The sequence below is a fragment of the Falco biarmicus genome, chromosome 13 (genome assembly GCF_023638135.1).
Source record: "Falco biarmicus isolate bFalBia1 chromosome 13, bFalBia1.pri, whole genome shotgun sequence".
Lineage (NCBI taxonomy): Eukaryota > Metazoa > Chordata > Aves > Falconiformes > Falconidae > Falco > Falco biarmicus.
Window position 1 is genome coordinate 9463521 of NC_079300.1, and position 24609 is coordinate 9488129.

The 24609-nt window shown below is 38.2% G+C and overlaps 1 protein-coding gene across 5 annotated transcripts in view; it reads left to right on the top strand.

The window, feature by feature from the left end:
* The window catches only part of FXR1 (FMR1 autosomal homolog 1), a 38694-nt gene extending 14272 nt beyond the window's left edge, over positions 1-24422 (top strand). For 2 of the 5 annotated variants that reach the window (XM_056358621.1, XM_056358620.1), the window contains exons 3-17: positions 2231-2324; positions 3599-3670; positions 5886-6034; positions 6500-6593; positions 7488-7604; positions 7704-7874; positions 12643-12721; positions 14442-14551; positions 15487-15573; positions 16310-16517; positions 18144-18347; positions 19044-19244; positions 20003-20083; positions 22462-22553; positions 23403-24422. In XM_056358621.1, the coding sequence (XP_056214596.1) occupies positions 2231-2324; positions 3599-3670; positions 5886-6034; positions 6500-6593; positions 7488-7604; positions 7704-7874; positions 12643-12721; positions 14442-14551; positions 15487-15573; positions 16310-16517; positions 18144-18347; positions 19044-19244; positions 20003-20083; positions 22462-22553; positions 23403-23573 (1930 nt within the window). In that variant the 3' untranslated portion in view covers positions 23574-24422. Of the gene's footprint in view, positions 1-2230; positions 2325-3598; positions 3671-5885; positions 6035-6499; positions 6594-7487; positions 7605-7703; positions 7875-12642; positions 12722-14441; positions 14552-15486; positions 15574-16309; positions 16518-18143; positions 18348-19043; positions 19245-20002; positions 20084-20306; positions 21985-22461; positions 22554-23402 lie in introns of those variants that run through there. The other 3 variants (XM_056358622.1, XR_008825180.1, XM_056358623.1) reach the window with 3 other exon arrangements.
* Positions 24423-24609: the final 187 nt, after the last annotated feature.

The window sequence follows — 24609 nt, forward strand, 5'->3', positions numbered from 1 at the left end:
CCTTGATTCTTTTAAAAGAATCTTTTTTTTTTGGAGGTGAGGAGGCAGAGAGTGAACACAGAAGCTTCAGGAACTGGAAAAGTCTTACTGTGTAAGATAGAAAATGAGATCTTGAGGTGCAATGTCATGAGGCTCATTGGAGTTTGAAGCAGCCACATTGAAAGACAGACTTCTCTGTTGGAAGAAGCAAGCACCTCCCTTTTTTGTAATTTGTGCCAGATATTTGGGATAATCCTTCTGACTGTTAGCTGTCAGTTCTGCCAGATCCTCTTGGCAGGTAATTTGTAGCCAGTCACGAGTCATTTCTTAAAACATCTTGTTTTGTATTTCATCAGTGAGATGCTCCAGTTCTTGACTTTTTGCCATTAAAACTTTGACAACTCCTATTCTGAGAACTGAGCTTTCTGTGCCCTTTCCCACTGTTATTAAAAAAAACACAAAACATCTTGCAGCTGACTAGGTAATTCATTATTGGCCCATCCATTTCTGGGGGATGAGGTTCCTTTAGGTGATTGGAGATGGAACCAAAAATAACCTGCTGCAACTTCAAGCAGATTTTATTGAAGGTACAAGGTCTCTTCAGTCATAGCATGTCATTATGGGCTGTTTATAACTTTCTGTAAGCTCCTGTTTGCTAGATTCTTTATCTACAAGGTGCAGTTGAATAGGGAACTTCAGGCAGCTCATTTGAGTTTGCAGTGGTTTTGCTGCCATTGTTCAGTAGTCATTATTACGCTCACACTTTCTGAACTGAGGTTTTATATACCTTATAATTTAGGAACGCATTTTGTCTTCAGATGCTGTTTGCCTTTGCGTCTATGAGAACAGTAACTTTACAAAGGTGGGGATGGGAAGGAAAAACCCAAACCCTGAGTTTAGTGGCAATTATAGCTGCAGCCAGGGCAATTGAATTGCAATTGATTTTTGTCAACCTCTTTCACTGTTTCTCAGAAATCAAATGAGATTTAAATAATGTCTTATGGCCAAAATACCTTCCAATTTCAACGAAAGCTATCCATAATCTTCATGGGTCTTTCTTTGTTTCTCAAAGTTCCACTATAGTTAAAAATAATGTGTATAATAATGGCTGGAGCAAAACTGTGTATGGATACCTGACATCTTTATTAAGTGAGGTACTTCAGCGTAAACTGTCTTTTCAGAGAAAACATAGGAATGTACCCATCTTGTAGAAAGTTAAAGTGGTGCCTTTTGCTCTTAATTAACACTGAGACTTGTTCTGCTAATTTAGCCTGCTCTGCATGAAAGTGAGGAGGAAAAAAACCCACTTGAAGTAATCCTTACTGGTACAAGTTAGTTCTGGATCCTGTCTGTACCTGATGTGAACTTTAAGATGGGCATGGAAATGATTTGACAGATATTGTCAAACTCTCTTAGGTGTTCCAAGTTGGTAAGTTTTTTGAGGGATGTTTTTTTCCCTGTATTTCAAGCTGTGTAGAGTCTTCGAGTGGGTTTCTGATTAAAAGAGTGAGGAACAGCCAGTGTTGTTCTGTGGCATTCACAGAGTAGAAGGAAGAGGAATTTCAGGAGAATGCAGAGGATGTGAGTTGCTCCAGTAGTCCTTGTAAAATACATTTCTGTAAGTGAAATGCTTTGTAGAGCCAGCTGCAGTAAAATAAGTAGCTTTTCTATACAAGAAGGTAAAATTTTAATTTCGTGTGCCTAGTAATAATTGGTATTGATAGACAGATATAAAGGTGTGTTTTTACTGAATCTGTTTGCCCGACACTTAGTTGGGAGCGTTAACAAGTTTGTGGGTAGGAATGTGAAGTTTTGTGAACAACCAGAGTCAGATCTTCCTGGAATACTTCAAACATTGATGGTAAGCAGTTGAAATGTTAAGTATGAGGTGAAGAAATGGATGAACCCCATGTTGAAGTGCAACGATAAGCTTACATCTATATGAAAGCTTTATGACTTGAGCAGTAGAGATATAAGTACATCATCTTAATAGTATTTTCACTGGGTTTCGTGAAAGCCATTTAGTGAACCCAGTTATGTTACAATTTTTCAGTTAATTTAAAAATTGGTTTATTATTAAGTATCTTCCCGGATACTGTTTTTGTCTTGACAGGATTATTTTCTTCCTTTGCTTATAAGGTTTGGTTTCTAGCAATGAAGAAACAGACTTGATTATATGGGAAGAGTGAGTTTAGTAAGAAAACAACAGGAAAATTCTAGAAATAATGTGGGATGTCTTTTCAACTTTCAGTTGGCAACCGGAGCGCCAGGTACCCTTTAATGAAGTCAGATTACCACCACCCCCTGATATCAAGAAAGAAATTGGTGAAGGAGATGAAGTGGAGGTGAGTTTATCCTAACAAACTGATTGTCTGTTCAAGGTGGTGGTCATGATTTGAGGTACAATACCGAAGTGAAGATTTAAAATGGAGCCTGTCTCTAATAATGGATTTATTAGGCTTTCAGTGAAACTTTAATTTCAGTTTTTTCACAGAACTACCAATGGAACTTTCTCAAAATCTAAAATTCAGAATAGCTTGAGAATGTTTCAGAATTAAAAACAAAACTAGGTAATTTTAATTTTGGATCTGGAATGTAACTGTTAGAAATGTTTTGATGTGAAGAGGTAATAAAGCTCTTCAAAAAACAAGTTTTAACCCAGGTGAAATACCTGGTATAATCTGGTAGGGAATTGTGTGAATTCTATGGTTTTACAGAGAAACAGTGTTAATTAAGAATTATTTATTAAACCTGGAAATTAAAATACGCATGTTCTGTTCCCAGCTCATTGTAGCATATTTAGAAATTTAGTAATTAGTTTAACTTCTGCTTTTTATGCTACTTGTCCTTAAAACCAAAAATTATGAGTTTCTTTTGAATACATTTGTAGTTTTGGGTTAATAATATAAGAAACAATGTAGTATAAGGTGCTGGATTTTTCTAGGTTGTTCTTATTTGAAGTGCATGCTATTTATTGGCTTGCTTAAGAGGTTAAATGTAAAGGATTATTTTCTGCCTCCTTGTTGTTGCAAAATTTCCTATTTAGTCTGCATGCAAATGACTTTGGCCTGTCAGAAGTGTATAAGGAGTAAAAGAAACTTACAGAAGATGAGGAAAGTGAAAGTTCAGGAGTGTTCTGTTCTATATCTGATCTTGCATTAACTTGATAGCATTTGTTAAATATGGAATATTTAGTCATATGATGACTTGGTTATTTCAGTAGTCCCAGGTATATAAAGTAAGCCAAGGACAAAACAAAAATCTAAATTGTGGAGTTAATTCTGTGTGAACTTCCAGTGTGAAGACAGCGTTTGAATTTAGTGAGGATTTGCCCCAAATAAGCATTGAACCAAGGTTTTATCTTCCTTCAGAAATTTCTGTTGAATTGTCAGTAATATATGTAAAGGAAATCTGTTCACGGTCGTTGTAGTGCAGAACAATAAAAATCTGTGCAAGAAGCACATACCTAGATACTTTATACAGTAATAATTTTTGTGTAGAATGTGTTCCATTCTAGTGAAAATTAGAAAAGTTGGGATGTTTATTCTTCATTATACATGCAGGCAAGTGAATTATGTCTCTGTGTGCTCTCAGTGTTTCTTTCTACTTTGATTTTCAGGTTTATTCTAGAGCCAATGACCAAGAACCTTGTGGCTGGTGGCTGGCAAAAGTTCGAATGATGAAAGGAGAGGTAAATTATTTTAAAACCTACTGACTTCTTGCTGTTAGGTTAAATACAGTAAAGATGAAAGGTCTTTGTGATGGAAGAACTATGAATAAAGTACTACAAATACAAAAACAGAGTAAGTTGAGGTGGCTTTGGAATGACCCATGCTGTATGACACAGCTGAGGGTTGTGTTTTTATAGCTGAGCCAGTCAGTTCCATTATTAGTAGTTAATTGCTTGGAGGACTGTGTGCATGCGCAAGAACAGGACTTCTAACAAACCTACTTTGTTAATTGAACTTGGTGGTAAAAATTAAGTGGTATGCTTCACTTGTGTTATAGTTTGTTCAGACTCCATAAATCAAGCATGCTGTAGCTATCGATGTGTGTTGCTCTAGATTTTCCTTTGTGTACATATTTCTATTGAGTGTAGTGGAGAGATGCTGGTTGGTTTGCTTTTACATCTATCAAGTCTGTATTTTACCGTTCACTGTTAAGAGTTGCAGCTGCAAAGTAACTTGTAGATTCAGACACTTAAGTATATAGAGAGTTATGGCAGTGTCTGATGCAGTCTCATTAAAGCTTTATTTTGTGAAATGACAGCAAGAACATTTAATTTTGTAGTAGGAAAGGTCCTGTGTTTTGATTCTACAGTATTAGATTCCTAGAACTGAAGGAAACTGGGTTGAGAAAAAAATTGTCCGATTTCTGATACAGTTTAAAAACTGTCAACAAAGAGTAACTGATACCGAGTTGTGTTAAGGGCAAGGTGGTGGCAGACAGTTACCAGAGGAAGATTTTGTGTCTTGATCCTTGTGGATGAACAGCTTGTTAAGAAAACGGCAGAAAAGAAGACAAACTGATTTAAATGATAGTTTGTCATTTGGGGCTAATCTGCTTCTCTTACATGTTACAGAAATTTGGAATTTTATTATCAGCTACCTTGCTATGCTGCTGATTTCAAAAAGTCATTAAAAAATTCCTAATTCTGAATTTAAATTCAGAATTAAATTAAATTAAATTTTAAAATCATCAGATATCTGGTGTCTTCATAGAGCATTGTCAAACTAGTTATTTTACAGAATTGTCCCCCCAAGAGGAAACCTCCACAGTTCAGTTTTTGGCTTCTTTGTACAGTCTGTAACACGGTTCTATATGCAAATTGTTTCCTTAAAGTAAATGTGAAATTCACAAACAACGCCTGTGTCTAGTGATAGTCAGCTTTGTGATTGTTCTGATAACCAGAAATAGCTTTAATTATAGGAGTTAATTTTTTAAAGTAAGTAGTGGTAGTTCTCGTAAATTTAGTTGTCTGTTTAGTATTTATTTTACGTTACTATTACTTAAATGGTTTTGTGATATGTTTCAAAGCAGCTTTATATGATTAGGGTGATCCCTAAGCCAAACATAAAACCTGAACTTGGAACATAGCATGTGGAAAAGTATGTCACAACCTTAGTGATTTACTGTTTCCTGATACTTGATAACTGGCGGGTGTTGACAAAACAGATACCAGTTTTGAGGGAGGAAGAGGAGAAAGTGCTGCTGCATTCCTAATTGCATACAGACGGAAGGGAGGATAGGAGAAGGCTGAATCCCCAACACAAAGCCAATCTTTGGAGAGTTTGTGCATGCAAGCTTCTTTAGACTTGCAAGTGTTGGGTAGAAGTGTAGGAGATTATTGGTAGCTGTTAAATCTTCTTAGTTCTCTTGCCTTCCGAAACTGGGGATAGTGTGTATCAAAAAGATTGATTATTGAATTTTTATTTTCCTTTTGATCTCTACATGATTCACAGGTGGTTTGCTCTTGAATCAGTAGTTCTGCTTTTTTTTTTTTTTTAGACTGTTGCAAAGCAGATATTTCTGTGATGAATGAGGAATGAGTTATGTTTGCTTCTCTATGGTATATTTTTTAGCATTAGAGCTCCAGTAAAAGTTTTGAAATTTGGAAGTTGAACTGGCCTGAAGTAGGTATTTGAAGAGAGATGGGCATGAGAAAAATCTTGTCAAAGATGCTTTTTGTGGGGGACTGAAATTACGGTACTCTGACCACTCAGGTATCAGATGGGTACTGAGATATGTCAAAGTTTGTTTGTGTAGAGTTGTAGCATTACATCAACTCAGATTTATGTTTTAGTCTGTTCGTATTTCATACTTTCTTGGTGATGCTGGTAATGTTACTATGTCTTTGTTGTTCCTTACTGAAGTAATTTAAAAAAATCCAAAAAATTCTTCCATAGTTTTATGTCATTGAATATGCTGCTTGTGATGCCACTTACAATGAAATTGTCACTTATGAACGACTGCGACCTGTGAATCAAAATAAAACTGTCAAAAAGAACACCTTTTTCAAGTGCACAGTGGATGTTCCTGAAGATCTGAGAGAAGCGTGAGTAGCTCTACACGCTTTAATTAGGCATTTACTGTATTTGGGCAGGGGGGAATTGGACGGGACAAGACTCAATTAAATTTTAGAGGCCAATTTACAGGTCCATGAAGAACTTTTAAGGGTGGCCTGTGGCTGCAGTAGCTGGTTTAGAAACTGCTGACAGGGACACCTGCTTGTGGGGTGGGGATAGAAAGGGAGTTCTGAGATGGGAGCTTGAGGTCTGTCTTTAGGCTTGTACAGGTGATGCACTCACAGTGGGCTTCTGGTACTGAGACCTGCCAAGTAACCATGCTGGCATACGGTCCACAGAGAAATAAGCTCTGGAAACACATTTTGGAGAATGGGAAATTTTCAGTTTCTGAATAGTCGTCACCATAAACTACTGAAACATTCTTGGTTCTGATCATGATATGACATGTTCTGTTTTGATGCAGCTTGTTGAAATAAGTAATTTTGTTTCCTTAGGTGTGCTAATGAAAATGCACATAAAGATTTCAAAAAAGCTGTGGGAGCATGTCGAATTTTTTATCATGCTGAGACTGCTCAACTAATAATACTGGTAAGTAATTATTTCTATGTAGATGTTGCAGGAATTTTCAATATATTATTTATGGGAAGTATATAACCAGCTGTGTATTTGTATGGAAAGTGGTTTAACTTCTCAAGCTATGGAAATTATGGGAGATTTGTTCAAAGTAGATGTGTTTAAATGTAATCTTTGGGTGTAGGCCTTTTGGAGGGGCTACAAGTATTGCACTACATATAGCCTAAATTTAGGAGCAGCTTTCAGTCTCGTCATTTCTGTGATTTTTGTCATCTACAACCGAGTACCGTTTCACTGCTTTGTGCAGATTGCGTAAAGCTAACTCTAGCTTACTGTGCTCTGGATAGTAGATTTTCCCCTGCACTGTATTAAACTGCACTTTGACGTACAGCTGGGTTTCCACATGAAGAACTGCACTAGTTCAGCAGAGCCATTAAGGAATTGTTCACTTAGATTCTTCTGTGACTGTTTCCTTTTATTCCTTAGACTTTTTTCCAGCATTAGTTTCTCTTCACAGTTCTGTTTACTTGATACTACCCACTTGAACATCACTTTATACAGAATTGTATTTTCCTTGCTTATGTCCTTAGCTCTGCCATTTTGTGAGTGACAAGTATGTATATGGTAGAATGATACTCAATTTTTCTGGGGAACATCAAGGGGAAAGAGTTAATGGTGTATATCCAGCAGCAAAACCTTTAGCAGAAAACATGCTGTGAGTGAGAACAGAAAGTTGGTGCTTTGCAGAAGTGGTGCTGAACTTCTTATGCTTTATTTTGAGGAAGAATAATGTCCATGTAAGTTCTAGAAATTTCAGATCATGTTTATGATTTAGTTTAAGTTGTCGATTTATCCTTCAAATGTGAATTTGCTTAAAAAACAAAACTTCATATTCCTTCACTTCTGCAGTCTGCCAGCGAAGCAACAGTGAAGAGAGTGAACATTCTGAGTGACATGCATTTGCGCAGCATTCGCACCAAACTTATGCTTATGTCAAGAAACGAAGAAGCTACAAAACACTTAGAAGTAAGCCATAGCTTGTCATTCTTGTTGCTTGAAACTGAGTACATAACTGTACGTGCCATTGAGTGCGTATGTATGATTCTTACTTGGTTTCTTCTTCAGTGCACAAAACAGCTTGCTGCAGCATTTCATGAGGAATTTGTAGTCAGAGAAGATTTAATGGGACTTGCTATAGGAACACATGGCAGTAACATACAACAAGCCAGAAAGGTTCCAGGAGTTACCGCCATTGAACTTGAGGAGGATACTGGTACTTTCAGAATCTATGGAGAGGTAAGGGGAAGCTTTGTATGGACGATGAGCATTTCACTCTGTATCTGCTTTTAGAGTGGCAAGAGCTATACCCAGAATTAAGAACTGGAAATAGCTGAGTAGTTGTCTGAGTGTCTGTATGCATGTTCACACTGTAGCAGTTTATTTTACATGTATTTGGAGTATGAGACTTTATTGTGATGGTGTCTTCCATAAGATGTGTTCTGTCCTAATTCTCCGTGTGCTGGTGTGCGAATTCTGTAACTGCACAGTGTGTTTTGGTCAACCTGAGAGAAGTATTTTTTTGCTGCTATTTTGCTTGATCACAGATACGGATTTTTTTATTCCTTCAGACTGTATATGCTGGTTTTGTTGGTTCTTCTCCCCCCTTTCCAATTCATATGTAGTTTCTTGTGTAGTGTCTGCTGCTCTGACTCAGCCAAATCTGTTGAAGTCTCTGTCTGCTGCTTCTCATCTTATTTCAGCAGTGTAATGCTGGCTTTGGCAAAACGATACTGGCTTGCTGCAAGTTAATTCCATTTGTGTGACTCTGACCTGATGTGCTTTAAACCTTCCAAGTGCCTTGAAGTGTAGCTGGTCTTTGCACCAAAACGAGCATCCATTCAGGAGGCAGAAGAGTAGCGACAAAGTCGCCACTGTCAGTAAGGCCCTGGCAGGACATTTCTTGAGGTTTTTTATCACGTGTTACCAGCTCTACAGATGCCACTAACACCCGAGTGTCTGACACTTAGAAATCCTTGATTGTCTACTGTTTCGGGAATTTTGAGGTCTCTTAATTATGCTCCATGCATGCAGGAGTAGAACCTGGTTATGATCCAGTGGTCAGAGGAAGTTGATACTGCTGAGAGGAAGACAAATTTCTGTATTCTTCAGTATCTCTGAATTTTTGTGACCTTTTTTTGGGAAACCTTAAACACTACTAGGGTTTCAAGGTGGCAACAGATTGTTTTGATCCTAGTACTACCAGTAAATCATATCACACAGTTCATGAAGAAGAATCAGCCAAGTTTGAACGCAGTAGAATGTCTGGTGTATTCCAGTTTCAGTCTCTTTAATGTGAATGATGTGATGCTGAAACTTGTGGAAAGGTTATGACTGTCACCAGCCTCTTACAGTAGTGCACAGCAACGATTATAAATACCAGATGCCCCCTAAATAAAAACACCGTTAGACAGATCCAGCCTTGTCCTTCCTAGAAGAGATAGCTGCTTCTAAAGAAACCAGGCAACCTAAATACTTCACATGACAACGGCTTCATCATCTGGGTATACTTGTATGCTCTTTCTGCCTCTTTTAAGCTGCAGCTGGCAAGCAGCTTGGGCCTAATGGCTGGGTGCATGGGCTGAGATGTGTGGGAGTAGTGATCCAGTGTCCTTGGCATTGTATCAGGGTTTGAGGGTCTCCTGTACCTAATGTTTTGCGTAAAATTGAAAGTTCAGTGTTGCTCAGGGCCAGAATCTTTGAGGGAAGGAACAGGGAGATTAAAATTTAAGAGTATTGGGAAGTTTTGGATAGAAGGACAGCAAGATCCTATCTATCCAGGCTTTTTCAGGAGACTGTTACTTGTTTTCTCTTTGGAGAAAACAAGAAAACTATTTTTCCCCTTGGAACTTTGATTAGTCTTCTAGTCAAATGAAACTGAGCTAATAAGAGTTTTATTTTTGTGGGGAAAAAAAACCCCAACTTGTATCACAATGGCAGAAGCATGTTCCCTGCTATGACCTGGGAGGGTTTTGTCTTTTTCTGCATGGCGATAAGGCTTTTCAAATGATTCCCACAGGTGGTTTTGTTTTTTCTATTTGGGAAGGTCCAAAAGAGCTACCAGGACTTCGGAGAGGCTTTTGAAACCTTGTCTCCGAAACTGGTGTGAGACTCCTGAGACAGATCCACCATTTGTGATAGGAGTGCACTCCCAGAGTGTGTAGCCACTAGATCTATGTTAGTGACTGGTACAAAACATTTTCCCTAAAATCTGCAGCTATACAGTCTTGTTTCACACTCATTTAGAACTCTCCTGCTGCAAAAGTGGTAGGTACAGTGAGTGCTGAATTTGGAAAATGATCCTGCATTTAAGATTTCTCTGAAAGACTGTTGTAACATAGATGTGTTTTGATTGTATGGCGTACTGTGTGAAGTAACCAGAGTATGGATGGGAAATTCACAGTTAGATAGTAACTGGTAACTGGAATCCTTTAAGGTCTTTAATTCATGTGCACGCTTCTAGAGAAAGAGTGAAATATTTTTTTTTTCCTCTTCGGACTTATTGACTGTGAGGAACTGAGAATATATTGTCCAGATCAGCTTTGTGTGCTCTCTCATGTTGAGGTGTGAATGAGTCATACAGGTTGTACTTGCGTAAAGGTTCTGAGTGCTTGTGGCAAAGTGTTGATATGCCTACGGGTGCACTGGAGAGCTCCAGTTCCTGGCAGTTGCTTATTTTTTTCATCCTGGCTCCATTTCTGTGAAAGTGGTCACTATTCCTTCATATTTACTTGGGAAAGAATTGATAAAACATACCTCTAGCACGGGGCATTTTGAACTCTGTAGTTGTCATATTTGTAGCGTTCACTGAAGGTGAAAAATTGCTAACGTGTGTTGGCATTTGTATCATTTTAGCAGTTGCTTTGCATAACCTCTGCTCCCTGCAACAACTTCCTGGTCATCTGTTTTCCATGCTGAATGGATTGCTTCATTATCTTGAAATCCAGTTTGCCCATGGTTCTCTGGCTATCATTTTGACCTCTGCCAGAAGTGGAGGTTTATAAATTTTTTGTTCTCCTAGGGCTTCCCTGATATGGTTGAAAGATGCAGGAGCTGGTGGTACCCTTATTTCAAGTGTTGCCTAAAAAGTGACAGATGGAAGGGCTGAGGTGTTCATGTAAAATGGAGACTATGCTCAAAAGCTGTCATTACTGACTAGATGCTGATAGTCATTCCTTAATTCTCCACTTCTGCTGTTGCTAATTTGAAGCTTTGTTTCTTGTTTCAGCATCTGTATAGCCTCAATTAACTGTCAGTTAATTTCTGTCATTAAATGATAAAGCTGTAAGAGAGTATTTGTAGGAGTTGTCCCCACTAACCAGTGACGCTGACCCGTCTTGGAAAACGTTGTAGATGAGCTGCGGCCAGAAATCAGCATCCTCGAAGGAGAGTGCCTTGGCTGTAATTTATTTGTAATGAAGAGGTGACACAATTAGGACAGATTCCTTAGTGCAGTACGCCAATTTAGCATGGGCTGTAGAGTTCAGGTTGCACTAGTGTAATTTTGCGTGTAGTTGCAGGAGAGGGTTTATCTGAAGGTGTTAGTTATTCAGGCATAGTTTCCTGTCAGGCATAAGACAGGAGAGAAACAGAAGTAGAAAAATCGTTGTAGAGAAAAACTGAAAGCTTCCTACTTGTAGCCAGTTCTACACAGGCTTGGTGTGCTGTCTGTAGGCTCCTACACCTTCCTGCAGTGCTGTTACTCCTTTGACTCCCCCGTTGCCTTGAGCACTGCCAAGTTCTGCTGCACTGTGCTCTGGATGTAGCCTCCCAGCCTTTCTGCAGCAAGTCACTGTCCTGAAGATGAGAGTTGTGTGGTGGGCAAGCCTTGTCAGCATGCGCACACCTGGAGTAGATACTTTTGATACTTTGGTAGTGTTTATTTGTTGAGGTTTAATGTGTATTGGCAAACAGTACTTTGTATTAAGACTTGCACGCAAAAACGGATCTGTTACAAGAAAGGTTCTGTGACCGATGTTGTTCTCTTGAATATTGAGTAAGAGAACAGAAACCTCACAGAGGGGAGAGTGTCTAATGCCTGTTACATTTAGGCTGTTGTGAAAAATCAGTACACCTGTCATATGGAAAAGGCTGTAAAGCCAGTTGCTGCTTGCAGTGAGCCTGTAAAGCTCTGTGGAGTGGTTGTCCTTCAGCCTTGGAAATGTCTTTATCAGGTGACATTATCTTTACTGTCAAGAGACAAACCAGTCTAAAATTTATTTTTTCCTTGGCCATTTTTCTATATGCGGTCCTCTGGGTAGTGTAATGGCAGACTACATGTTAAAAAATGACATTAAAAACTGCAAACTAAGTTTATATTGCTGACAATACCAACAGTAGCAAGTTTATGTGCAGAAAAACTGGGTGCTTCCAAAGCAGTTTAGAGGAAAGTGCAGAGGTTAAATGATGGCTTGCCGTTACCTCCTCGTTCACTGTGAAGTCAGGTGAAATGAGGTACATGATCCAAAGTCTGTTTTTAACGTAGTAGGTCTTGTAAGCTCAAGTTCCTATGAATGTTGGTAGGACTTCTGACAGACTTTTTCTTTTCAGTACAGAATCTTTGTGATAAGTTACATTGATTTTTATTATTATTATTTTTTTAATAAATGGACTCTAGATTTGAAAGCTGTGTGTTGATTTTGGAGGGAAAGAATAAAATTAGCTGTTTTTTCCTAATTAGTGTCGACCAGAAAATCCTTCAAGATACATCTGTAAGATACTTTGTCCGGGGTTTACTTGTCATATGTTGCAGATAATGTTTTATAATGTCTTGAAATGACATGGAAGAAGTTGTTTTGGTCATTACTGATGCTTTGCTTTGCTGCTGAATTTTGTCTGTGAGCATTGTACTCCATTACTCCTTCAACATTTAGTTCTCGATCAATTCTGTCTCTGTTCCTCTGTTTTTGAAAATGTTTCATGTTTGGAAGACTTGCAGCTGTTGTTACAAGGTTTTATTTTTAACTTATTCACAAATAAACTTTTTTTTTTTTTAATTCATTTCCAGACTGCTGATGCAGTAAAAAAGGCTAGAAGTTACTTGGAATTTGTGGAGGATTTTATTCAAGTTCCCAGAAATCTTGTTGGTATGTAATACTGCTAAAACTTGAAAACTTGGGGAAAGGGAGCCTAATCAGCCTGACACTGCAAAGAAGATTTAGATGCTAGCACAATATTTGATTTCTCCATTTAAGTAGAAAGTGATTAATCTTTTAAAGCTGTACGTATCAGGGAATTATTAAGAAATTACATGTATTATTGCTGCATAATAACTTTGTCAGTATTTTAACAGTGAAAAAAGTTTGATTACCGACTTTTTTTTGGATTCAACAAACCTAGTTGAACCAAGGAAATCTGCTAAATCTGATGTTTTACAAATTGAGGTTTTGGGGGGCTTTGGGTAGCATGTGCTAATGTGAATATACCCACATATAATAAGAATTAAGAATCCTTGTACTAGTCACAGTAATGCATTTACCTGAAAATGCTGCTTTTAAATGATTACAATACCAATTTATGTCAAAGGCAGGCATCTTGCCCAGATCACTTACAGTCATTTATGTAAGCAGATGTATATTTAGCTACAAGACACCCAAGTTAAGAAGTTTAATGATCATTAATGACTCAAATTGAAGTTACCACACTTTGCCCAGGGCACTACTTTCTGTGCCAAGAGAGGAGAGTGCCATCTACTGAATTGCCAGTTTCAGGTACTGGAGCTCCTCAGGACTGAGGACTTTCCCAAATACTGGCTTACCATTGTCCATAGAAAAACGTTTAATGGTACAGCGAGTGTGGTTTACTTTAGTAGTAGAAAGAGGATTGCTGTGCAAAATGAAATTGTAGGCATACAGAATGATAGCTGTAACGTTTTTCTAAGACAAAAAATACACAGAAAAGACCTGCTGAGCTATTTGAACTGTTGAGGAAAGGAAACCATTTTTAATGCTTTTTGTACTTTACTTTGTATCATGTTTAATATCTGCTGTAAAGAATGTTCCTTATGGAGTACTCTGTCACGTGCTTTTGGTTGTTATAGCCTTTTTTCAGAGGCTCTACCTTCCTTTAATCATAATTTTAAATTAAGTGGCACGTATCTGTAGCTGGCTTGAAGAAATGTTTCTGCATAGCTATAGTATAAGGAAGAGCTAAAATTTTTTAATAAGGCAGCAGAGGAGTCACTTTTTTGAGATCTAAACATAAAAGTTCTAGAGAACCTTTTGGTTTTGATCCCATGCATGATTTCAGTATTTTAAAGGTAATATGGGAAGCATGGGTACTACTCAAGTTGGTTGTAAAGGCAAAGTTAATTTTCAGAAAACAGTGATGTAGTTTTTAGCTTTGTTTTTTTAAGGTGCTCCCAACAAAAGTATATTATATAGGCCTGACAAAATATCAGGAAAGATTGAATGAGGCGGGGGTGCATGTGGAGTCAGGGGGTCCAAGTAATTTTGATACATAGATTTAAAATAGACATTTGCAGAACTTTTGTGCATTTTAGTCTGATTATTTGAAACGTGTGTGTAGTGGTGATCTTCGTCAATGCTTGTTATTCTATGCATACATATATATATATGTACACAGATGGTTTAATTTGAGAAGTTTTCACCTCTTCTGACACAGTGTGGGGTTTTCTGTGGGGGTTTTTTTGTACCTCTGAAGTAGAAGAAAACTTAGAAGCAAAGCGAATGGTAAAGGAGGGTCAGGTAGTTGTTACGATTATGTTATGCATAATTTAAAATATCAAGAAACCCATTAAAATACTTTGCATGTGGGTGCAAAATTAACCATTCTTGCCCTCTGAAGGAAAAGTTATTGGAAAAAATGGAAAAGTGATTCAGGAGATTGTAGACAAGTCTGGAGTCGTCAGGGTGAGAATTGAAGGAGATAATGAAAATAAACTGCCCCGTGAAGATGTAAGTACTTTTTTCTTTCTTCTTATGATTAGGTTTTTGTTTTCAAAACCAGTCATGTGGAACCTTTTAACAAAGAACATGTTGGAAAGTATATGCAGAAAGTGAGAGTTTCTAGAGAATGGCTCAAATGAGTTAAAAGCATTACCTTACTGCATCAGAAGGGGATTGCTGTTTCATCTCTGCATCGTTATGCAGTTTATAAATGCAGCCTGCGTGGCCTCTGCACTTTTCTGTGGGCTTTTTTTTTAGCTAACCTGTAATGGTGCTGATGTCCATGTTACAAAAACATGGCGTCTGTGATGTGGGTAGTTTTCTAGGATAGATGCTTGTGGATTATTTAATGAAGCCAGTTATGTAACTTTTCTGTGAATACAGAGAAAATTGTTTTTAAGGTTTTTGCAGACTGACATCTTGCATTAAATTTTATATTAAACAATTAGAGAAAGTGGTTTTTTGCTGCTGAAGCAAAACCTTTCTTTTTTTTTTAAATCTTCCATGTACTTTAGCAGCATAACTAAATTTGGGAGTGATAGTGTTAATGGTGTCCACATATTCTAAATATACGAGAACGTAAGATCAGATCTTCTAATGGTGCTTCATCTTGTAAAGCTGGTTTAATTGACCGATGGACACTTCCTGGTAAACTATGGATGCTTTTGTACACCGACTGTGATAAACACACGCGGCAGCTGTGTTGCGTGAGGGACATGAACACTGTGTGTCAGGTTACCCCGCCTGCCAGAGCAGGCTGCTGGGGGAGCCGGGCAGCCTTCGGTGCTTGACGTACAAGCCTCTACCCTTGCCCCAGTCTGAGCTATTTCTAGCGCGCCTTTGCAGCCCAAGACTCGGATATCATCTTTGCCTGTTCAGCTCACTTCTGTAATTTAAACAGATCTTTCTTCCTGAAAATAACATTTTATGTTTTGTTTCTGTAGGGAATGGTACCGTTTGTATTTGTTGGTACTAAAGAAAGCATTGGAAATGTCCAAGTTCTTTTAGAATACCACATCGCGTATCTAAAGGTAAGTGTATTTCAGAAGAAAGAATCGGTAGAGGAAGCTTTGGTTGAAGGAGCAGAATTTTTAAGCAACAACTTTGGTGGGATTTGCAGTTGATAAACTGTTCCTCTGTATATCAGGATTTAAGGTTTGGTGCCTTGAAGCCATCCCTCGCCCATATGTATTATGCAGGCCTTTAAATACACTATCATTGTCACTTCGACTGCTGGTGTTGAAAGGATTGGACTGTGAAGAACACTGGTTTAAGTGGCATTTGGGAAGTAACACGCAATTCTTTTGTCTGTGTTAGTGTGCTGTTATTCTGTTGGGGTAGGATGGAATTTCTAATAGTAACACACTAATATAATGTAGTATTGGAACAATTATCCATTTAGATTAGTTGGCTTTGTATGGAGTTGTGGTGTTGACTTAACAGGAATAATGAATGAATTTGAATCGTGTTACTTTGTCAGTTTGCTTTTTTAAAAATTTGACTGGAGACTGTGTGGTGAAGCTTTCTTAAGAAAAGTCGTCATAGGCTTACAATTTCTGCGTGGTGATTTGAGAGAAAGGGTTTAGATTTCTTCCAATACTTGGCGACTGCAGAAGTCATACTGGAATTCCGTTACTTGCGGTCACCTTCGAGGTGGTGTTAACTCACCTACAGGAGTGCTAGTTTCTAAGGTGACTGGATGGGCGATGGTATTTTGTGAGGGGAAAGAACATTTCTTTATCAGAAAATTTGTTTCCTTTTTTGTAGGAGGTAGAACAGCTAAGACTGGAAAGGCTCCAGATTGATGAGCAGTTGCGTCAGATTGGTATGGGTTTCAGGCCTTCGTCTGCTAGAGTTCCTGAAAAAGAGAAGGGTTATACCACTGACGAGAGCACCCTCTCCTCAGTGCAAGGTTCCAGATCCTACAGTGGAAGAGGGAGAGGTCGCAGAGGCCCCAATTACACATCTGGTTACGGTGAGTTTTCTTGAGCATCTGTTGAGTGAGTCCTCAGGATGGTTTTGAGTCTGTAACTGTCTCTAGATTCCCTTGTATTCAGTGTAGTTGAGTGAAGGTAGGGCTGAAAATTTAGAATTGTAATTTTATTTTTTACATGGCTCAAAATACCTAATTAGAGCCACATTCTCATTGAAGTTCAGTTTTAAATTGAGCAAAAAAGTGAGTAAACTGAACTATGATTTGAAGCAGTCCTTCAACAGTAGTACCTATACCATATAAAGCTGGGAAGGAGAAAGGGCTACAGATACAGATACTCTACAGGAGACACAAGTTTAAAAAAAAATATCTGAAATTAGCATTACATGTTTTGATTGAGGAGGAGGAATAACGCTTGTCTGTGATGGTGGCCATCTTATGAATGTATTTTTCAAAAGTAAACCAGAATAATTTAAAATGGAGATGGCACAAAATCTTCTTTTTTTTTTTTTTATTAATTTGGTCGGGAGCTAACTGGGTTTGTTTAAGATGTGGTGGGGGATTCTGATGCATTTTTAAATTAACAAGGAACCGCAGTTCAGTTCCCTAGAGGTGTGCACATCCCCTCTTCATTCAGCAGCAGCTCCCCACATGGAGACAGCCTGCATTTCAATATAGACGTATTTCAAGAAACGTAGGTGCTGCAGTAAATGAGGAACGAAAAATTATATATTCAATTCAGTGACTTACTTTTCATCATGTACACGTAGCTTGCTTCTGTTACAAAATCAGACACGTTCTTCTGGATTTGAGTCTGTCACTGACTGTAGTGTCCAGGGTAGTGCCGTGTTGGTCACGTTGGTTTTGATGATAATGCTAATGTTTGTGGCTTTGCTTTTTGCTATTTCCCAGTGAATTGTTTGACTGAATTCTAATGAAGGTTGTACAGTTTCTTTTATACACATACATGCTTTACTTTGGAAATCATTCACACCCCACCCCAAAATGGCAGGAATTGTACATTAGAGCCATATGGGTCTAAATATCTTTACTCCAGAATGGTCAGCAGGGAGAGTTCCTGGATGTCTAAAATAAATAGTAGGTGTTGAATTTTCCAGTAGTAAAAAGCTGTGAGTTCAGTTAACTCTGAGATGGTGGGATATTATGGACGCTGTTTAATACAAACAGTTAAATGGTGCAGGCAGCATTATAACAGCCAGGAGAGGTTGCTTAGCAACAGCCATCAGCTATAAGGTGGCAAAGTTGTCCTTGGGAATTTCAGAGAAGTTGCCTAGAAACTGCACCAAATGCCTGCAGTGTACACACAAAGAGAGGAAATATGGTTTAATCCTTGATTTATCTGTGTACATAAATTACAGCTCTGGTAATCTTTGAGCTCTTACTTCACGTGTTATTACAAACAAACCTAGGTTGAAAATCCTAGAAAGTTAGGTCTATTCTGTATGTGCGTGGGCATATTTAATGTAAAATTATACATACATTATGCTTTTTTAAATATATATTAATAAATTGTGTGTGTGTGTATATATATACAAATAGCATATATAACCAGCCATGCTGGTTGGAAGACTTCTGTGAGGATCTGAAATCAGAATATCACCCTAAATTTCATACTCATTTCCAATTTTCTTTTCCTTCTTGTACAAGGTACAAACTCTGAGCTCTCTAATCCCTCTGAAACAGAATCTGAGAGAAAAGATGAACTTAGTGACTGGTCCTTGGCAGGAGAAGATGACAGAGAAAGCAGACACCAGCGTGACAATAGGCGACGTCCTGGAGGACGAGGACGTAGTGTATCTGGAGGTCGTGGGCGTGGTGGACCTCGTGGTGGCAAGTCATCCATTAGCTCTGGTACTGTGTTTCAAACTTACTTTGAATTTAGTCTTTGTTCTTGGCAACTTTCTGTATAACCAACTATTTAAAAATACTCATTTTTTACATTACTGAAGTCCCCACATACTATGGAGTTGTGTGATGGTTTCTTGTCGTGCGCTATGTTGTTAGATTTTTATTCATCTTCTGCCCACAGTGATCTCCCTTTCCTTCCTCTATGCACACACATAATGATGATACTATCAGAGTTTATCAACCCTTGGCATGTTACTTATGGCTGCTTTCTAAGCTAAGCTTATGTTTAGGTACAGAATGAGAGAAGAATTCACAGAATGGAAGTCATGTTACATTTTGTCAGAACTTGCAGGTGCTAATTCATAACGCTTCAGTAGCAATAAAAGTACCATGTTGCTATGAAGTGAAAGGTGTGTTTTACACATTTGGCAGTTTTGAGTAAAAGTTCTTTAAATGTCACCTTGGAAATCTTTGTGATGAAATAATACAAGCGCCTGTTGTGGTGCCTCGGAATACTTGCTGTTGCATTAGGGTCAGAGAGGAACCAGTCTGAAACCATAAATACTGTAGTATTGTGTGTTGCACCTTTTTGTAAGGTTGCGTTGTGTTTTGAAACATTGAAAGACAGATACAAGTCAGCCTGAAGGTTAAATTACATGTTACTACGGTATCTTAAATGGAAACCTTTTGTTTGTTTAGTGCTTAAAGACCCGGACAGCAACCCTTACAGCTTGCTTGATAACACAGAGTCAGACCAGACTGTGGATACCGATGCTAGTGAATCTCACCACAGTAGTAACCGCCGCAGGAGGTCACGCCGGCGAAGGACCGATGAAGATGCTGTTCTTATGGATGGAATGACAGAGTCTGATACAGCTTCTGTTAATGAGAATGGTTTAGGTATGTAAACAGTTGGATGATAGTCCCAGAATGAGCTAAGAAACAATGTGTTGTCCTTGTAAGTGTAGTGAAACACTTGTTCATTTCTGTTAGTGGCGAATCGTTCTGTTAAAAGTTGTTGTCTGATTAAAGAAAGACTGCCTCCATGGCTCGGCCATGAAGTCTTCTGTTTACTGAGCTCCACTAGTATTTTCATATGCCTCTTTTGTAAAAAACTGTTTGACGGAGACACCAAAGACTTAACTTGTTTCCCATTAGTACTGCTGTTTTCATAGAAATAGTACTGTTGGATCAGTGTTCTGTTTTGTCCTTGGTAACTTCGGTCTCAGTGTAGGAAAGCTACTTAAGTAGCTGCTAATTTGTCTCTACCCAGCTTCTGCTTAAGTACTTTCCCTCAGTAAATTTTGTTGATACTCACTGGGACGAGAATGTAATCTGTTGCTTACTAATGTAGAAGGAAAGCCCTTTTGTGGGTTATGTGGCTAAAATTTGACGTATGGTTACTCATTTAATAAATGAACTCTGAGGTCATTAAGCATATTATGCCTAAATGTTTTAATGAGCCAAGAGCAAAAAGTAAAGTCTAGCTTTTGCATTATTGTGTATGCTTTCAGTATAAAGCTATGTTTTTCTTTCAGCCTGTCTTACTTAGCCTGTCTCTTTAACAGAAGCAATTTTAAATGCCCCATGCTGAAACTGCTGAAGAAGTTACTTATTTTATCATCAGAAATAGTTCATGGTAAACTTTGCAATTGCAGATGATAGTGACAAAAAACCCCAGCGACGCAATCGTAGCCGCAGGCGTCGCTTCAGGGGTCAGGCAGAAGATAGACAGCCAGGTAATTCGAGTGGAGCTGTGGGTAATCTCAGGTCAAAAGCATGAGAGAATGTTGTGTCTGCTGTTTTACATATAGCTGCATAATATAAAAAGGTTACTCAATAACTAATAAGACTACTAGATAAAGATGAGAGACATTTCTTCTCCTAGGAGAACTTATAAAAGTTCTTAATCTGCCTAATGAAACTAATTCGTAATGTCTAACTTTTGCTTGGACATACAAGTTACGCTTCTGATCCAGTTCTCGTTGAAGTCAATAGCCAAGCTGCTGTTGAGTTCAGTGGTCCAGGATCAAGACAAACACGAGGGTTCATGATCCGCGCTGCCCTGCACCCGTGCACTTGCACTGAATGTGACACAACCTTTTCAGCACTGGCTGAGAAGCCCAGAGTTGGAATGGCAGGATGTGGGTGCCCCGGCAGCGCCCTGTGAGGGAGCTCACGCGGCACCTGCCAGCCCCATGCCTGTGTCAGACTGCTGCTGTCAGTCCTCAGCTTTTGTGAATATTTGTAAGTCATCTACAAATTGAGGGTGGGAAGGAGGAGGAATTGAAATGAAATTGCATGTTTCCAATTTTTTGTTGTTGTGGCTTGTTGCATTTCTTTTGTGTGTACTAACACTTGAAATGTTAAAGGTGAACTATCTAATTTCCAATCTAATGCCCTATTTAGAAAATGCTTGTATGTACATGGCATAAGGTAGTAACAGAAGGTCTTCTAGATTGACAGGTTCAAAATTTCACTCGTACTTGTCTCCCTTATTTGTGGTGCTCATACAACATTGGATTAAGAAGAAAAAAGCTGTTGCATTACGCTAAAATTTGGGGGAAGAAAAAACCACTCACCCTCCTAAAAAAAGTAAAAATGCTTATCACCATTTAATTCAGAAACTAATTTCAGCCAGCAGCACCAAGAGATGTTAGGTAGGCTATTTCTCTTTCATTCTCAGAATACTTATATTTACAACAAAACTGCCCAAACCCAATTTCTTATTTTTTGTCCTTTTGATGTCTTCTGTGCAAGCTGCCATTTTCAGTTTGCATAATAAATATGTTTAACTACAACAGTAAGAGCATTGGTAGTTACACTTTGTGAAAAATGCTCTAAGAATTTAATCTCTACATAAATACTTAACATGAATAATGAACAAAACTATGACAGAAGGAACTCCCCGCCTCCCCCCCATGCTAACAGCATACTTCAGTCATTTAGTTGTATTATTTTATTTACATTGCTGTATGTTTTGGGTTCCTACTACATCTATGACTATTACAAATTGGTGTCTTACACTGAGTGCGTAAAACATACTTCATCTTTTTGTGAGGAGTTGGATACAGAACCTCCTTTTTAAAGAATTAGTTCTCCTTCTACAGAAACTCACTTGACTGTTGTGCAAGGACCCAGCTACTGTAACAGAAAATTCATACTTCGTGCTTCCTATTGCAGATGTAGCTTTCATGCACAGTCATTCCTAAATCCAAAAGAATAGTTCACCTGAATGCATGATACACTAAATGCAATTGACTGTACTGTTCAGTAGATAATGCTTCCAAACTCTAATGTGCTTTAGCTCATCAAAGATACAAGTGTCTATTTAAATTTGTAGTATTACGTATTCTAAAGATAGAATTGACTCTCAGTTGGTGTGGTTGCAAGAGAGTGGGATAAGACAGAACCAGGCTCCAAGGACAGATGCTGAGGTGGTCAGAAGAAGAGAGGTCAGAACCCCCCTGGCCAGCATCCAGTAAGTGTAGCTGTAGCAGTGAAACATGGCTGTCCCGCCGGGGAGCCCGGGCTCGCTCACACGGAGCCACTTCCAGTGTCTCTGCAGACACCACAATTAATCCACCCACCGCAAGGCAGAGTTAACCGTGCGGATTGCTTTTTGAATACCAGGAGGAGGGTGAGTTCTCTTGCCAGTTGCTTCATGAAGTAACAAAGACTTGAATGCTGCTTTATTGTAACACCATACTCTGAACCTCCCCCCCAATTCTTCTCATATTTTAACTTACCTTCATTTTATTAGTGTGAAATTCTTTACTAAAGATAAGTAAAACCCCAGTGACGGTCTCTAGTTCAAAGAGCCTGCAGCCTGATCTCTTCAAACCTAGTACAGAAAGCCCTTATTTTCCAATACAATTTACAATTGGACCCAAATTGCTATTAATTGTAAGATTCCACTTTCAGATCATGATGTTGGTAAAAATTCTGTTTAACAGAACAAATTGATCCTTGCTATGTAGTTGATACCTGCAAGTGTGAAGGCCTTTTGTGAGATGTCTCCCAGTTATGCTGTAACTTGCACAAAAAAGACGTAGGAAGCTTAATGCTGAACTAGACTTCTGATGTGAGCATCACTGTAATTTTTTTCCTTGAACAGTAACAGTAGCTGATTATATATCACGAGCTGAATCTCAGAGTAGACAGAGAAACCCTCCAAAGGAGACACTAGCCAAAACCAAGAAAGAAACGGTAAGAAGACTTTATGTATTTTTTTCCCCTCTTCCCTTGCAGCAAAACAGTAAAGGAATGCTTCACTTAATCACCCTTGTTTGACTAGAAATGCATTTGAGTTCAAAGAATAAATGGCTGAAAGCAAAAATGGTGCAGAGTGAACAGAACTGACTCGTAGGCTGTGACTGCAGACTGCAGTGACCAGTGTAATGCTCCAGTTAAGTCTTTACACAGTTTAAAATACTGCACTCAGTAATGGAGCATTACATAATAAAATGTGAAGATTATCCATGGATGAGTCTTGAGAACTGATGTTTTAAATAGAGGTTACTAGGGTAGCACATTTAGTGACTGGTATGAACTATTTTAGAAAGAATTTATGTAGATTTGAGATCTGTTCTCCTTAAACGATGAGAGTGGCATTACATGTCATAGAAAATAATATTCAGAACTGCATAAAGCGTAATTCCTTTACTTCTAAAGTAACACTGAACTTACTGCCACAAGTTATGTATGAGTTTAGCAAAATAGCAAAGATCCATTTAATCTTACTGTAGACTTTGAAAGGGTGTAAAATGCAACTCTTCTTCATTGGCTTAGACAAATTGAAATTGTGAAATAGAACATTGCGGGTACGCTGGGTGTCTCAGGGTTACCTTGGCATGACTTCCTCGGAAGCGTCTGACACAGAAGTATCCTGTAAATGACAGGGTAAGTAACAGGATGCTATAAATGACAGGGTACTGGCACAGACAGGCAAGAGGTATCCCCTACTGCAGAGTCGCTGTGTTTAGCCAGGGGGATATTTAGATGACACTGTATATTTCTACAGAATTTTTAATACTATCCTGTTTCTGGTTTTGCAAGGCAAAAGATGCGATTGATGAAAACAGCCCTTCTGAAAAGGCGGTGAATGGTCCTGTGACAACTTCTGGGGATGAGCCTTCTAAACTACAGCACAGTCCTGATGAAAAGAAAGTTACCGTTCAAGAGGATGGAAATAATCAGGAAGAAGCAGTGCTGAACGGTGTTTCATAAACTGAAGTTCCTAGTTTACAGTTCTTTTACATTACATTTAAAATAGTGCTTGTATAAGCTTGCCAAAGATAGAATATGGATCGCCAGTCTTGACACCGCACTTTCAGTTCCTCCATTTTGGAATACAGAAAGGGGAGGGATCCTGAAGAAATCATATGTTAAACATACTTTGACACCTACTGTGTTATAAATATATCATCAGATGTGCCTTGAGATAGTATATGTAACATTTAAATAAACAAAATTGCTGGCTATAGGAAATGTTATTTTGTTTTCAAAATATGGCAAAGATGTGAGGGGGATCCCTAACATAATACTCTTTATGAAAGCATTAGCTGCTTTTGTTACATTTTTAATAATATGCAACCACTTCTTCACCTGAGGAATACTAGAAAGAAATGCAGTCTAAAATATTTTGCACTGAAATGTAATTTCTCCATTAGTTTAGTCTGGAAACTGGTCTGTTTTAATACATGTTTTTTAAATGCTGTATGTAGAGGAAAAAATCTGCAGACCACTGGAATACATTTGTAAAATTCTCATAATCTGCAGGGATTCTGGGTGACATTGGCAGTGACTGTTCTACATTGAGGCTTTGTTTGGTTTATTTATTAAACTGTACAGTATTTAAAAATCAAACATAGCTTTAGTTAACACTAAGCTGAATTAGTCATGTCCATTAAGACATAACCTGAACTACTGAAAAGATCAATTTCCAGAAAGTTTATTCTGTATAAACTACATATGTTAGTCCTTAGTAGAGTATTTTTATTTTTGTTTTGGTTGTTTGATGTGCAATATGTTTTTTTTGTATGCTGGTAGTAAAAGAAAATAAACTTTGATCTTCCATCTGTTGACTGTTTCTATCAGAAAGTTAAATTACTATTGACTTGAAGGTGTTCAAGCTGTAAACACTAACAATTAAAACTTACACAGGAGGCAGCTTGAACCTTTAACTCTTTCAGAAGAGTTTTCTAGCATGCTAATCTTCTATTTTTTATGGTCACAACATAAAACATCAGTTAACAAGTCTAAA